General features: G+C 41.2%; 1 protein-coding gene and 1 long non-coding RNA gene across 2 annotated transcripts; both read right to left on the minus strand.

The window, feature by feature from the left end:
- Nucleotides 1-491: 491 nt before the first annotated feature.
- Nucleotides 492-6944, minus strand: LOC144541932 (U11/U12 small nuclear ribonucleoprotein 48 kDa protein-like). Its single transcript, XM_078287214.1, has 9 exons — nt 6718-6944; nt 5459-5572; nt 4983-5043; nt 4610-4690; nt 3104-3289; nt 2273-2394; nt 1319-1428; nt 1065-1181; nt 492-729 (listed from the first exon to the last, which is right to left on the minus strand). Exons 1-9 carry the CDS (start codon nt 6871-6873, stop codon nt 648-650), a joined length of 1029 nt encoding a protein of 342 aa, XP_078143340.1. The 5' UTR covers nt 6874-6944; the 3' UTR covers nt 492-647.
- Nucleotides 6945-7598: 654 nt separating this feature from the next.
- On the minus strand, nt 7599-9008 carry LOC144541906 (uncharacterized). The gene is made up of 3 exons (XR_013506882.1): nt 8875-9008; nt 8244-8325; nt 7599-7860 (listed from the first exon to the last, which is right to left on the minus strand). It is a non-coding gene; the product is annotated as an uncharacterized LOC144541906 (long non-coding RNA).
- Nucleotides 9009-13908: the final 4900 nt, after the last annotated feature.

Raw genomic sequence — 13908 nt, forward strand, 5'->3', positions numbered from 1 at the left:
CTATTCCTTTAACACCGATATGGTTTTTTGAGGTCGATACGATATCCGTTATGTTCCCATCCATATCAGCCGATACCGATATTGATATGCATTTTTAGAAGAATTTTAGTATAAATACCGGTGCAAAACAGGTTCAGCGTTTCAGACAGGCCTGTCTGAAGATAATGAAGTGGTTTTTAAACAGAAGACCATCATTTGACAGTTAAATAAGTGACACACTCCCAGAAAAAAAGGTCACAAAAATGCCAGTTCCACAATCGGCCAAATATTGGCAGTAAAAATAATATTGGCCCGATACCGATATTGCTTTTTAAAGCTGATATTGGCCGATACCGTCTGCTGATATATCAGTATATTCCTAATACTTACTATACTAACACTCTGATGCCAAGAATGACTAAGAAACCAACAGATCTCTTACTAACGTAATGTGACATTTAAAAAGAAAGTGGGAAACATGAACTTCCCCAGGAACTGGGAATCACTTGGGTTCTCAAAACTTTATTCACATGAATTTATCAGCCGGGTCCAAAACTCCCCAAGTTTGTAAACTTAAAATGTCAAGAGTTTCCACATCATGGCGACTGAGGCCACGGCGACCTTTGACCCTCGTCTTATCCGTGCTCCAAGCTGCTGATCCAGGACTTTCACTTCTCCTTCTCTTTCTCCTCTTTCTTCTTCTTCTTCTTCTTTCGGTCGCGGTGCCGCTCGTCAGGGGAACGGGAATCCCTGCGAAGGCCCACATGGTAAATTTCTGCATTTCAAAATAAAAGCCTCTATTTCGCAACATAATTTTGACACCTAAAAAGACTCACATATCTACAATTGTTCTATAGGCAAGACCAATAGATAAGATAGACAGACAGATATGTTTGACAGTAAAACAAACAAAAAAATCTGTATCACCAACATTACAAACAGACAATATTAAGGAGTGGACGGGACAGAGAGCAGCGATGTGAAGACAGGAGGAAAAGTGAAAAACCGTCCTGTGTCTCCTGTATTATTCATGTATCTCAGTGACTTTATCTTCCTCCCGTCACTCCAGATAATGTATATCTCACCTCTTCTTCTTCTTCTTCTTGCTCTCCCTCTCTTGGCTTCGCTCCCGGCTGCGGTGGCGTCTGCTGTGGGAGTGCGGGGACTCCGAGGACGGCGACCGCCTTTCACCCGACCGCCGCCTGACAGACAAAAATCACACAGTCGGTCGTCGGTGCTTTTGTCGATCTTATCCGGAGCGACTTATAACGATCGTAACGTATCGTAGAATGAGCTTCAGTTCCTAGATCGGGGTCAGAGGTCACGGCGTTTGCTGTACCTGTGGGAGGAGCGCCCGGCTCTCCTCTCCTCCTGCTCCTCCTCCCTCTCCTCCTCTCTCCACTGCCTGGACAGCTCTCCAGAGTGAACGTCGATCACCTCCCGAATCACCTGCAGGGCATCAGACAGGAAGTTAGCCGGCTGATCCGTCAGAAGACAGACAGGATTTACTGACGGATAGATGTGTGTGTGTTGGGTTTGTTTTGAGCGTCAACATGGCGGCGAGGCAGAAGAACAGGAAGCTTTGCTCATAACTTGTAAATTAGCCTCTTGGCTAACTCTGACACATTTACATTGAAGTGTGAACTAAAATGTTGATTGATGTGTACTGTCCCTGCCAAATAAATCTTAAAATAAATAAATAAATAACAGAGCTGCTTGATAGAAAACAGAAGAAACAGACTCTACTGTATAAATTCAATCATAAACTGAGCTGGATGTGGGTGGGGGTGGGTGTTTACGTTAGAGTGGGGTGGGGGGTGATAAGTCAGTATGTACATGTAACCATATTCCAACTTGAATATATTTTGTATTGTGAAAATGTAAATAAAGTTGTTTAAAAAAAAAGTCATCCCAACGCTCCACCAGACTTTCTCTGCTTTATCTTTGTTTTGGTCGGGCCGTCGTCTCTGTGTTCGCCGCTAGTTTTTACAAGGGAACGCCTCTGATTGGTTGAACGGACGGAGACGAATCTGTCCATCCAGAAAAACTGAAACTCCAATAAACGAGCTCACTGTGAGTCATGTGACTTTTGTTTACAAGCCCTGGTTCTCTTGTAATTGGTTAGAGTGAACCTTAGTGAACCAAATACAGAAATGTAACAAAGTCAACTTTATCACTATGGTTCGAACCAAAGAAAACCAACTGTAGGTGTGATCGCACCCTAAAATTCTCATGTGACTCCTTGCTCTGTGTGTGTGTGTGTGTGTGTGTGTGTGTGCAGCTAGTCTTGTACCTCGGTGTAGGACTTCTTGGTGATGTGGACGTTCTTGGCTCTGTAGGACTGACGCCGCCTCTTGTAGTCCCTCATCTCTGCCATCAGCTCCAGGTGAGACTTGGGCTCATTCTGCTCTTCACCTGCACACACACACACACACACACACACACACACACACCTTTAAGTGGAGGACTATGGTGAGGGAGAAACCAAACTGTTCTGACTTAAGCTCGCCAAGATAAAAGCAAAATGTTTTCTTTTAAAAGGCCTAACAGAAAATATTGCTCAAGTGTGAAAGTCTGTATTTACATTCTTAGGTGAATCTTCACAATCCAAATAGTGAAAGATCTTTCTTTGTTTTCCTTGTTTCTTTGTGTTTTTATTTGCAGATAATCTGACAACCAATATTTAGTCATATTGGCCTTCTGACATTCATATTTTACTGATTCAAGTGGCAACACACAAGATCCAAAGTGTTTTTAATTCAGTCTCCATCTTTGTCCCTCAGCCTCACTGCTGTGGTGTTTCTGCACTGCACTTCCCAGAGATCACCTGTCAATCAAACAGTGTGGGCGGAGCTTGGATTTTCTGTTGATGCAGTTTGCATTCAAGGTACTTCCTACCTCCTAACAGTTGTTTTTCAAATTAAAGCTTGGATTTCCTGTTGATGCAGTTTGAGTTTCTCTTTTCTCTGTCTGTTCAGCCATGGTGGCTATCACTGCTCATGCTAACTACCCAGTTCTTCTTCTTCTGTTGATTCCAAACAAACTGCGAACGTAAAACGCATCACTTCCTGTGCGGCGGAGGATTTTTCCCAGGAAAGAGCTACCAGAAGCCGACCCGCCTCACCTTTTTTCAGCTTGGCCACCAGGTCGACGTACAGATCCTCGTTGCCGGTCGGAGCGGTCTGGTCCCCCTGCTGGCCGGTGGCGGCGGTCACATGATCGTACAGAGCCAGCCGGTCGGCCACAGTGAGGTCGCACACCGCCCGCTTGTGGCTCTGAGGGACGTCAACAGGCTGACCCGAGTACTGACCTGGAGAGGACCAGAGAGGCTTTACACACTGGGGGGAACGCTAGGTTAAAACACACACACACACACACACACACACACACCTCTGGCTCTCTCACACACCCGCCACATTGTTCATTCAAAAACATTCAATCATTTTACTCTGACTCAACTCAAACACACCTTGTCTTTGCATGGATTTCATCTGCCAACATTAAGATTTTGCAATTTTACTGATTTGTTTGTAGTCTAATACGCTCTTTCTCTTTTGTTTTTTCTCCTCTCTGCAATGTTTGCATTTACTACATTTCTTTTGCAGCTGTTTTATTCACAGAGGATCTAACTAAAAGCCTTCAACAGGCGCAAAAAATATTCAGTATGTGCAAAGTCAACATTAAGACTTGTGATTGGTTTAAGACAAACCACTTGACCAATCAGGCGTTAGAGCACTGGTTTTGCACACGCTTAAAGTTTTTGCACTCACTAAAGGCTTCAGCAAATCAGAGCCTGAACGTACAAAATATTAGAAACACCTTCCTGATGCTGAGTTGCACAATCCACAGTAAAGTCCTTCTCTAACTCATCTGCTTCTCTTTATCTACATCTCCTCCTTTGTGATTGGTACAGATTTAATAAGGGAAATCAATAAGGCATCATGGCTTTTACCTGGAATCACCTCATCAGTCTACTTCATGAAAAGTGAAGTGGCCCTAATATTTTGTACATTCAGTGTAAAGCCCTTTGTTTTGAAAAGAGCCATAAAAATAAAGTTTATTATTATTATTCAAACTGATTTCAAACTGACGTTGTCTTGCAAATCTCTGAAAGTATGAGGCCTTTCCCCAACACGTAAAGGGAAAAGTGTGTGTGTGTGTCTGAGTGTGTGTGTCTGAGTGTGTGTCCACCCACACAGCCCTGTGGTTTGAAAGGATATGGCGTTAAAGGATACTGCACGTAATCAGGCAAGCCTGAACCAGAGCAGCAGAACTTTCTAGAGCCCAGCTCCTCTAATACTCACCCTGCCGCTGGAAACAGAACACAACACACACACATGGATTACACACGTCAGCTGAATGAGATATTATAGAAAAGCTGAATGGAAATTAGACATATTCTACTAATTAGAGAATCTTCTAGTTAGAGGTTTAATAAAATTTGGGGGTGGTGAAGGTGGATGAGGGATTTAAACCAAACAGCCAAGTGACAGGCTTAGAACCAGATGGCTCCATAGTGACATCTAGTGGACTGTCTTTGCAACTGCATGCAATGTGCCATCCTGACCCAAGAGTCTGTGTTCCCTACAGCTGAAGTTTTGTATTGAACTGTCCTAAAACGAGCTGCTACCTTGCCAGAAGACTCCTTCCATCCTCATCAGCGGAGCAGCAGATCTCGCTTGCAGAATCGCCCGGTGCTGCGTGTCTTTGTCTGGACGGAGAAAACGACTCGGTGAGAACAGGACAGATGATGACACTCCATATTTCAGGCACAGACGGGCATTTTTATTGTTCCTTTTCCCATTAAAAGCATAAACTCTTCAAGCACAAAGACTTCAGGAAGTCAAAACTTGTCTTGAAATTACCTTTTAAAGTATTTTTTCTGCAACTGTAGTCACAGAAATCTCAAAAACATGGAGATTTTCCAACATATTGAGAGTTAGGGACCTTTGGGACATGAGAGTTGCGGACAGTGCTAGCTTCAGTTATCAGGAACAACTCACCCATTGTGAAGCTGCTGACGCTGCTGTTCTCATAACACACAGACGGGTCGCACATCTCCGCCTGCAGAGGAGGTGACACAGCTTTTAGTGGACACTTATGATACAGCAAAATAACGGCATGGCAGTGTGTTAACTCTGATGTACATCCTGGGGGGGTTGTTCAAATAGCTGTGATGATTTTATTGGTTGGAATTTTTATTTACACCTCCTGGTACACAATGAAGTCATTACTTTGATATAAAAACACACAAAAAAAAACCACAATAAGACTTTTTTTGGCATAAATTGTCAAATAGGTGTATGATATGATAGTGAGAAAAAGATGAAAAATCCTATATTGATTTCAGTGTGACTTTAAGTGTGTGACTCCCCACCCTTGCCGAATAGATTCATGACAGAGACAAAACAATCTGTCATCGTTTAATTAGCTTGTGTGTGTGTGTGTGTGTGTGTGTGTGTGTGTGTGTGTGTGTTACCTGTTCCTCAGGTGAGTAGCCCATCCTCCTGAGCCTGCAGGAGGCTTTGTGTCTCTCCAGGCTCCGGGCCGGCACTCTGTGGTCGGGGTCGAAGGGACACTGCTCCATCGCCTCCTGAAACAAACACACACACACACACACACACACACACACACACACACACAGCAGGGAAACAAATGCAAACCGTTTTTTATTTCTTTACAACTGACATCTAATTATCTAGAGACACTTTTTGTGTGTACAGTACTGTGCAAAAGTCTTAGGCACCCTAGATTTTTTATATAAATTTTGTCTTAGATGTTTGTTTCCTGCATTAGTGTGTCAGTGGACTTCTCTTTATAGTACATTTTTTGATATTTATAAGCTTTTCATTTCATTATTTTTGAAAGCATCTTCTTCGCTTTATGGATTTTTTTTTACATGTACCTAAGACTTTTGCACAGTACTGTATGTATGGTCTGTATGTATCTGCACATATGATTACATCAACAATGCACATTTTACACATCCTATATTTATGGTGTAAATTCACATACTTTTTTTTTCCATATTCTCACATTTTCTCATTTGTTATATATTGCATTTAGCTCTGTGTTTTCATTTTCATTTGTTTTCATACTGTATATATTCTCGTGTTTCCTATGGTCTTTGTCACAGTATGCTCTACAGCTGTCATTTTGCACACCATGCATAACTTATATGTGTAAATTCATATAGTTGTTCACATTTTTCATATTGATATGTTTCATATCATATTGCATATGGTTGCAATTCCTGATACAAGACATAGATTAGCCTAGTTAATGCCTATTTAATATGTTCTAGTGTTGAAATTGACGGTTGTGTTCTGTGTTAAACTTGAACTGCACTAGTTTATTTTTTAAGTCTTTTATCTTGTGGATCTCTTGTCTGTACTTTTGCACTTTTTAATTGTACATTTTTTACCTTTACTGTATTTTTTATTACTCTGTACAGCACTTTGAATTGCCTCAGTGTATGAAATGTGCTGTACAAATAAAGCTGCCTTGCCTTAAACAAGTAAGTTGCACAGAAATAACTGAGATGAACATAACACACTGGTGGACACTGCAAAAATTAAATGTACAGTTTTCCTGACTGAGGTTTGCGGCTCGGCAAACAGAGAAAAGGGAGATTTTCCTTAAATGTATCTAGGATAGCACTAAGATAAAATAGATCCACTGTTGTAATCCAGTCAACATCCTGATAGGTTTAAGGTTTAAGGTTTAAGGTTAGCTTACCTGAGAGGATTCTCTGTATTCTTGCGACCATCCCAGTTTTTGGAAAATGTCGTTTAGCTGATTCTTGCAGGTTTCTGTGAAGTCTGTGAGCTCCTGCAGCCGCTCCAGCCGCTCCTGGACAGTCCGTGTCTCCGCAGAGTCAGGAGAATCACACATGTTGGGTTTTCTCGTCCAAATTAAGGGAGAATTTGGCCCGAATTACTCTCGGCATCTTCGCTGCATCGCTGTTGCCGTTCTGCGTCTGTACTAGCGCGTGGTGATGACGTAGACGTACGGTCCTGGGAGGCAAAGCGATAGCAATGCATGCTGGTAGTTGTAGTCCACTAATCTGATGTTTAGCCCGAGTCGTTTATTGTTGTGTTTTCGTTTCTTTCATGAAGGCAGTATGTAAGACAGCAGATAAAGAAAGGCAGCTTTTTTTTTTTATTATTTTTTTTTATCCAAGTGGCGGCCATTTTTATTACACTGATGTTTTTTTAATGCTTTTTTTAAATAAGTAATAAGTACAATAAGTCAGGTAGAAAACAAAACTGACAGCATTAACATTGTGCTTAAATGAGACAAAGACACAAAGCAAAAACTCAGTACAGAGGTACAAGAGAGAAAAAAAAAAAAGCTAAATAAAAAAATAATTAAATAAAAACTATATGTAGTAAAACAAGCAGTATCAGTACACTGATGTGATTTCAACATCGCGTCTCACTTTAGCTCTCATATAGCCCAGGATCATTTTGGCTATGTAGGCCTATTGCAGCGGGTTGATGATGTACAACCAACAAAGTGGCATTGCATGCTGGAAGTTGAAGTCCACTGATCAATTGATCAATTGATGATAAACATGAAGGGTCAGTAAAAGCAGTTAACTTAAGACTTGTATTTATTTTATTTTCTGTTGTAAAGCTTGTGTAAAACAATGGATCAAAAGATTAATTACATTTGTTCTTTTTTTATTTAAAAACAAAAACACGTAAAATGTCTAACTTAGCTTACAGTTTTACACACACACACACACACACACACACACACACACACACACACACACACACACACACACACACACAATTCAGGCTTCATGTGGGGAACAAGTGGCCGTCATGCAGCAGCACAGGATCTATTAACTCCTGTGCGGATATTCCTTCAGGTCTGAAAAGAGAGAAAACAAAGACACAATTAATTCTGTATTTTTCAACCACACAGGCATCGTTTTATGTTTGTATGTATCTGTGTATGTGTATTTGTGTATTTACATGCTCTTATTTTCTTACTATTTATTCTCTCTTGTCTAGAATTTTGAACTGCCCTGGTATGAATTTTACTAGGCCTATATGAATAAAATTTGACTTGACTTTTTCCACTATTATTATTATATGACTATTGTCTATAAATCACACTGTAACTCTGTGCCATACAAAAATATTGGGCTGCACAAACCAAATGCTAATTATTTGTAGAAGTACAGTAGTAAAAGTAATTGTACAAGTATGATTACCATTATCATAATAACCCCTCAAGTATTTTTTACTTACATTACTTCTAGAGTCTCAGTGTCTTCAATAGCTACTTCCTCCACTATCTCCACCTCCACCCCGACCACCGTGGTCTTCCTCACTGGAGGAACGAAGCACAAAAAGCAGATGTTAGACTGATTGAGCTGTTGTTGTTTATTTACAAGAAGTTAACACAATTAGAGAATGTAGAAGAATGACTGTTTTGATCTTATAGTGTCACTGTTATCTCTCCACCTACAATACAGACAGTCATGGGATTCTTGACAAAATCATATCTAACAATAAAAATATTCTCAGATTTGGGTCCGAGAGACAAAATCGAATCAAATGGGGGTCTGTGACTCTAATGTGGACTAAATTAGGGGTCCTTGATATGAAAAAGGTTGAGAATCACTGGGTTAGGCTATGGAAAACAGGTAGGCTGTTATGTCTTGCTATAATCTGCTGCTGTGTGTCTTGTGCTTTGTTCTGCTTCCTTTGTCCCATATCATTCTAGTTAGGCTCCCTCTCTGTAAAGTCCTTTGAGATGATTGTGATAAAAGCTGTAGAAATAAATTAACTTGAATCTTGATTAGATCCAAGCCAGTGGAAGCATCAGAAAGCCTTTATATGGTTTATAGTCAAGAAGAAAAAGCAGGTGAACATTTACCTCCATAGTAGAAGTATGGAGACGCAGCGCTGCAGTGACCCAGTCCTTCCGTCCCGCTCGGCCCATAAACACAAACACAACCCCGGGTCTCCGTCTCTGGGTCCGCCCAGTGATGTCCGCTAAGGAAACGCTGGGCTGCGTCTCCACGGTCTGGTCCTGGATCCGGCCCGGCGAGGCTGCAGCTGCTGCAGCTTCCTGTCTGGACTGCTGTCAGAGCAGCTGCAGAGCGAGACTGAGCGAGGGTGTTGTGACAACCTGCAGGAGGGGAGAAGAAGACGGACAGGTAATGTTTATGGTCAATCTGTTGTTTTTTGTGTGTGTGATGTCGAAGAAAACTCAGAAAGTTTCAAATAGTGTTCTTTAAAGTCCCCATGAAATGAACTCCCATTACCTTTACTTCCTGGAAAACAGAGTATCTTTCATGGTGACCTCATGCTGCACCAGGAGGCGTAAATATAAAATTCTAACCAATAAAACCATCCGATTTCTGAACAATCCCGCACCCCTCCCATCCAATAAAATTGCCTTTCGATATTATTGGAAATGTATCAAATCAAGGAAGTAAAGATGCCATTACATGGGGAGTTTAAAATGTTTACCTTATTGAATACATTATTTTGTCAGTGTTTTTGAATAAAATTATCAATTCAGACAACAGAATTGTGTATCACGATATCATGATATGAATCCATAAACGATCGATAAATTATAATACTGAAAGTGCAAATGATCACAAAACATTAGATATTATTAACACAGCTAGAATGGAGGCTCCACTCAGAGCCAAACAGCAGGAGATTTCAACCCTGAAGAACATCATCAGTGAGACGGAGCAGAAGAGAAGAAAGGATTCAGCCTGGTGGGCGTCACCGCTGAGGCAGAAGGACCACAAACTGTGTTTTCTGGAGAGTCGATGAAAAACCTCCAATGGAGATGAGGAGTGAGGGAGGAGAGAGCAGGAGAGCATGGAGGAGAAGGTGAAGAAGGCGGTGAAGCAGGGGAACCACCGAAGAAGAACAACGAGATCGCTCTTCTCCATCAGAACATGCAGGAGGAGCAAGAACAGACTGCAAAGGCCTTGGAAGACAGGGAGGAGATGGAGAGAGAGCTCAAAGAATAGATGGAGAGAGAGTACTAGGAGAAGATGGAGAGAGAGCTCAAAGAGAAGATGGACAGAGAGCTCAAAGAGAAGATGGAGAGAGAGTACTAGGAGAAGATGGAGAGAGAGCTCAATGAGAAGATGGGGAGAGCTCAAAGAGAAGATGGAGAGAGCTCAAAGAGAAGATGGAGAGAGCTCAAAGAGAAGATGGAGAGAGCTCAAAGAGAAGATGGAGAGAGAGAGCTCAAGGAGAAGATGGAGAGAGTGAGCTCAAAGAGTAGATGGAGAGAGAGTACTAGGAGAAGATGGAGAGAGAGTACTAGGAGAAGATGGAGAGAGAGCTCAAAGAGAAGATGGAGAGAGGTCAAAGCGAAGATGGAGAGAGCTCAAAGAGAAGATGGAGAGAGCTCAAAGAGAAGATAGAGAGAGAGCTCAAAGAGAAGATGGAGAGAGAGTACTAGGAGAAGATGGAGAGAGCTCAAAGAGAAGATGGAGAGAGCTCAAAGAGAAGATGGAGAGAGAGTACCAGCAGAAGATGAGGAGGAAGAAGAAGAAGATTAAAAAGGAGCTGAACGATGATGTTTAATTCTGTAGGGAACGAGATGTGTATGGAAAGAGATGAGGGCCAAAAGAGATTGTAATTGAACTTCCAACCTCCAGCCAACCAGCCAGTGTGTCCTACCTTCATCCAGTAGGGATGCAAGAAATCAATATTTTTTCTAATCAAATACGCATTCCAATTCCTCAGCAAGTACTCATGTAATCGTTTTGTAGGTGTCTCTGTTTTTGGGGGTTTTTGTTTTTGAACAACGCAGTCCTTATGATGCATGAAAGGAAGCACTGGATGGCGACTCTACCTGGAACAGATTCAGAGTAAAATAAATAAAAAAATAAATAGCACATTATGCTGAATATATTGGCCCTTCATCTTTCTGCTTCTGATTCTATTGTGTCAGGTCAAAGTGGCACCATATATGCGACAGTCTTATTCTGAAAGCACATTTCTAAAGAACTAATAAAGAGCTTATAAATCCTATGCCATTTGGTGGATGTTTTTATTTAATTTGATTAGATTTTTATTCAGAGTTTAATAGTACAGATGACAACAATTAGTAAAACAAATACACAAAACCATACCCTCCGCACATAACACACATTAATGACATAAAACACATCCGATCAGTCATCCTACATATACTCAGTTGTCCAAAATACAGGGGGGGGGGGGTTGTTGTTGTATGTTGTGCAGCATCATATGTCTGATCCGTCTGTTTCCTGAAGCTGCCAATGAAGCCTGCTGGGTTTGGGCAACGCTTCTAGTCACCAGGCATCCGTATACACTGGCACACACACACACACACACACACACACACACAGGGAGCGTGATGTTTACAAAAACCTGCATTCATGGTTGTAGTCAAGATCACCTTAGTTGAGTTAATTCCCAGACCAGGTCCAGTCCAGTTCAAGCCTGTATTTTGCATGTTTTAGCCCAAAGCACACTTTACATTACTAGAAGTCACGGACGTTTGAATTTAGTTCGTAAAACAATCTTTTCTTCAGGGACTATTTTCTGACGGAGACGTACATTCAGCTGTGTGGGTTTCTGAGTGCGACAGAGAGGAATGGTGCATTCACTTTTTTTAAAGCAAGAAGAAGCAAATCCACACCATCCTTTTCACGATATCCATGTTTGGTTATCATTTCATTCAAAATCTGGTTTGGGACCTTTGTTGCATGTCATTTTTACACCAAATTCATAGAAAGCCATGGCAATGTGCTCTTACACTGGACACACAAGAGCTACAGGACACTCCCTCGTTTATTTCTGTATTTATATACTGTATATATATGTATATATGTATATATGGCCATCTGGAGACGTGTTAATCTGAATACGATGCACATTTGCACATCATATTGCTGTAAATTCACATACTTGCCTCTTCATTTTTCACATAACTCTCTCATCGTTACATTCTGCATGTACTAATGATATTTTTATAATAGTTTCACTATTTCATACTGTAGGCATGCTGATATTTTTGTATTTTTATGACTTTGTGTTTATACTTACTTATATTTATAAATATGGCACATATTTCTAATTTATCAATCCATATTTAAATAAGCAATCATGACATTTAGCTAGTAACAACTGTGGCTTAATCCATATGTTAGTAATCCATACTCCTCCCTCGTATTTCCATCCAATACAGTCTACTTACCGTACCATGTTTACATTAACACCAGCATGTTCATATAACCCCACAAAAAGATGTTTCAGTTGTATTCTATTTTATTGCTTTATTGTTTTTTATCATTTCTAAGCTGTTTATTGACTGTTTTGTATTCTATTTCCCTGCTGAGTCCTAATTTTCCCACATGGGGATCAATAAAGTTTCATCTTATCTTATATTTAGCCTACCTATAGTGTAGCAGCAAACAGCAGGATGCCCTCCAGCCCAGATGGTGTGCTCTCCTGCACCTTCCTCTTCCTCCTCCTCTTCCTCCTCCTCTTCCTCCTCTTCCTCCCACCGCCTCAGCAGTTCTGAACCCAGGCTCCCCGGGCGTGGAGGGAGGCACAGGGGCCGCCTGGTCGACCAAAACCAGCTAGGATTCTGTCTAAACATCCCAGTTGAAGCTCGGTTGAGTGTCTATCTCGTCACGAAGGCAAAGTGAAGCGTCTCTCTTTCAGCTCTGCCTCCAAAACCACAGATGGTGACTGAGGGTGAGGAGGGAGCTTCCAGGGTTTTGTATGGAGCAGGTGTGGAAGCAGCGGGTCAATATCGCTTCAGAGAGAAACCTGATTGGACGGCTTGTTCCAACTGTTGATGTAATGACTTCCCATTAACGCAATAAACCGTTAACGTGACAACAATTTGTAGTTAATAGTGTAATAGTCCTGTTCGTGTAATACATTTCACATTAAAAGTTAACTACCGTCAATGTAATAATTTTTCCTACATGAATGAGTTTAACTACATGAACTGTAGTGTAAGCCATTTACAAGACCTCTACATATTCACCTCTTTTTCAGATGTAGCACTATAAGTAATAACCAAATATGTGAATGGGTGACAGTCATTTATTGAATTTTGACTCACATTTTTTAATGCAAACATTTCAGTCTTCACGATAGTAGGCTATAAGAAAACCCAGCAGTGTAATAATTATTATGATGAGGAAAACGTTTTTTACATTAAAATGTAAAGACTCTTAAATGTATTATGGTAACAGGATTATTATTAAGATTTTTTTCCCCCTTTATGTGATATTTCAGATTAGAGAGAGACAGGAAAGATTGAAGAGTGGGGGAGACATGAGACAAAGGTCCTGGGCCGGATTCAAACCCGGGACATCACAGACGTCATGCAACAATTACCATTACAATTACAATTTACAATTCCCCATTTGGCAGACGCTTTTATCCAAAGCGACATACATATGAGATTTTAATACAACACAAGCAAGGATCTAGTCGAGAGAGAACAACGAGAGTAAGTGTCATAAAGCTAAGATCTGGTCCAACAGGACAGAGGTGCTACGAGGCAATGCATAGAGTGCATAGAGGCAGATAAAGATTTTATTTTTTATTTTTTGGATTACACAGTCCATCAGGTGAGAAGGTGTGGAGGGATATGAACAGCGGATGTGCTCTTTTGGGCCGGTTGAAGACCAGATGCCGCCGTGTTCTGGATCATCTGCAGAGGTTTGAGCATACATACCGGGAGCCCTGCCAGTAAGGAGTTGCAGTAGTCAAGGCGTGATATTACAAGCGCCTGCACTAGGAGCTGTGCTGCATGCTCAGACAGGCTGGGTCTGATCTTCCTGATGTTGTACAGGACAAATCCACATGACCGAGCAACAGAAGCCACATGCTCCTTAAAGGTTACCATGGTCCATGGTCCAGTTTCTGTTGTTTATGGGGAGCC

This window comes from Centroberyx gerrardi, chromosome 12 (assembly GCF_048128805.1).
Source record: "Centroberyx gerrardi isolate f3 chromosome 12, fCenGer3.hap1.cur.20231027, whole genome shotgun sequence".
In the NCBI taxonomy this organism is placed as follows: domain Eukaryota; kingdom Metazoa; phylum Chordata; class Actinopteri; order Beryciformes; family Berycidae; genus Centroberyx; species Centroberyx gerrardi.

Excerpts from the sequence above, each read along its gene's own strand:
- LOC144541932 (XM_078287214.1), bottom strand. The coding sequence starts at position 6,873 with ATGTGTGATTCTCCTGACTCTGCGGAGACACGGACTGTCCAGGAGCGG. Across the intron at positions 3,290-4,609 it reads GGAAGGAGTCTTCTGGCAAG|GTCAGTACTCGGGTCAGCCT; the intron begins GTAGCAGCTCGT and ends GGTCCTCTCCAG. Across the intron at positions 2,395-3,103 it reads GGTGGCCAAGCTGAAAAAAG|GTGAAGAGCAGAATGAGCCC; the intron begins GTGAGGCGGGTC and ends GTGTGTGTGCAG.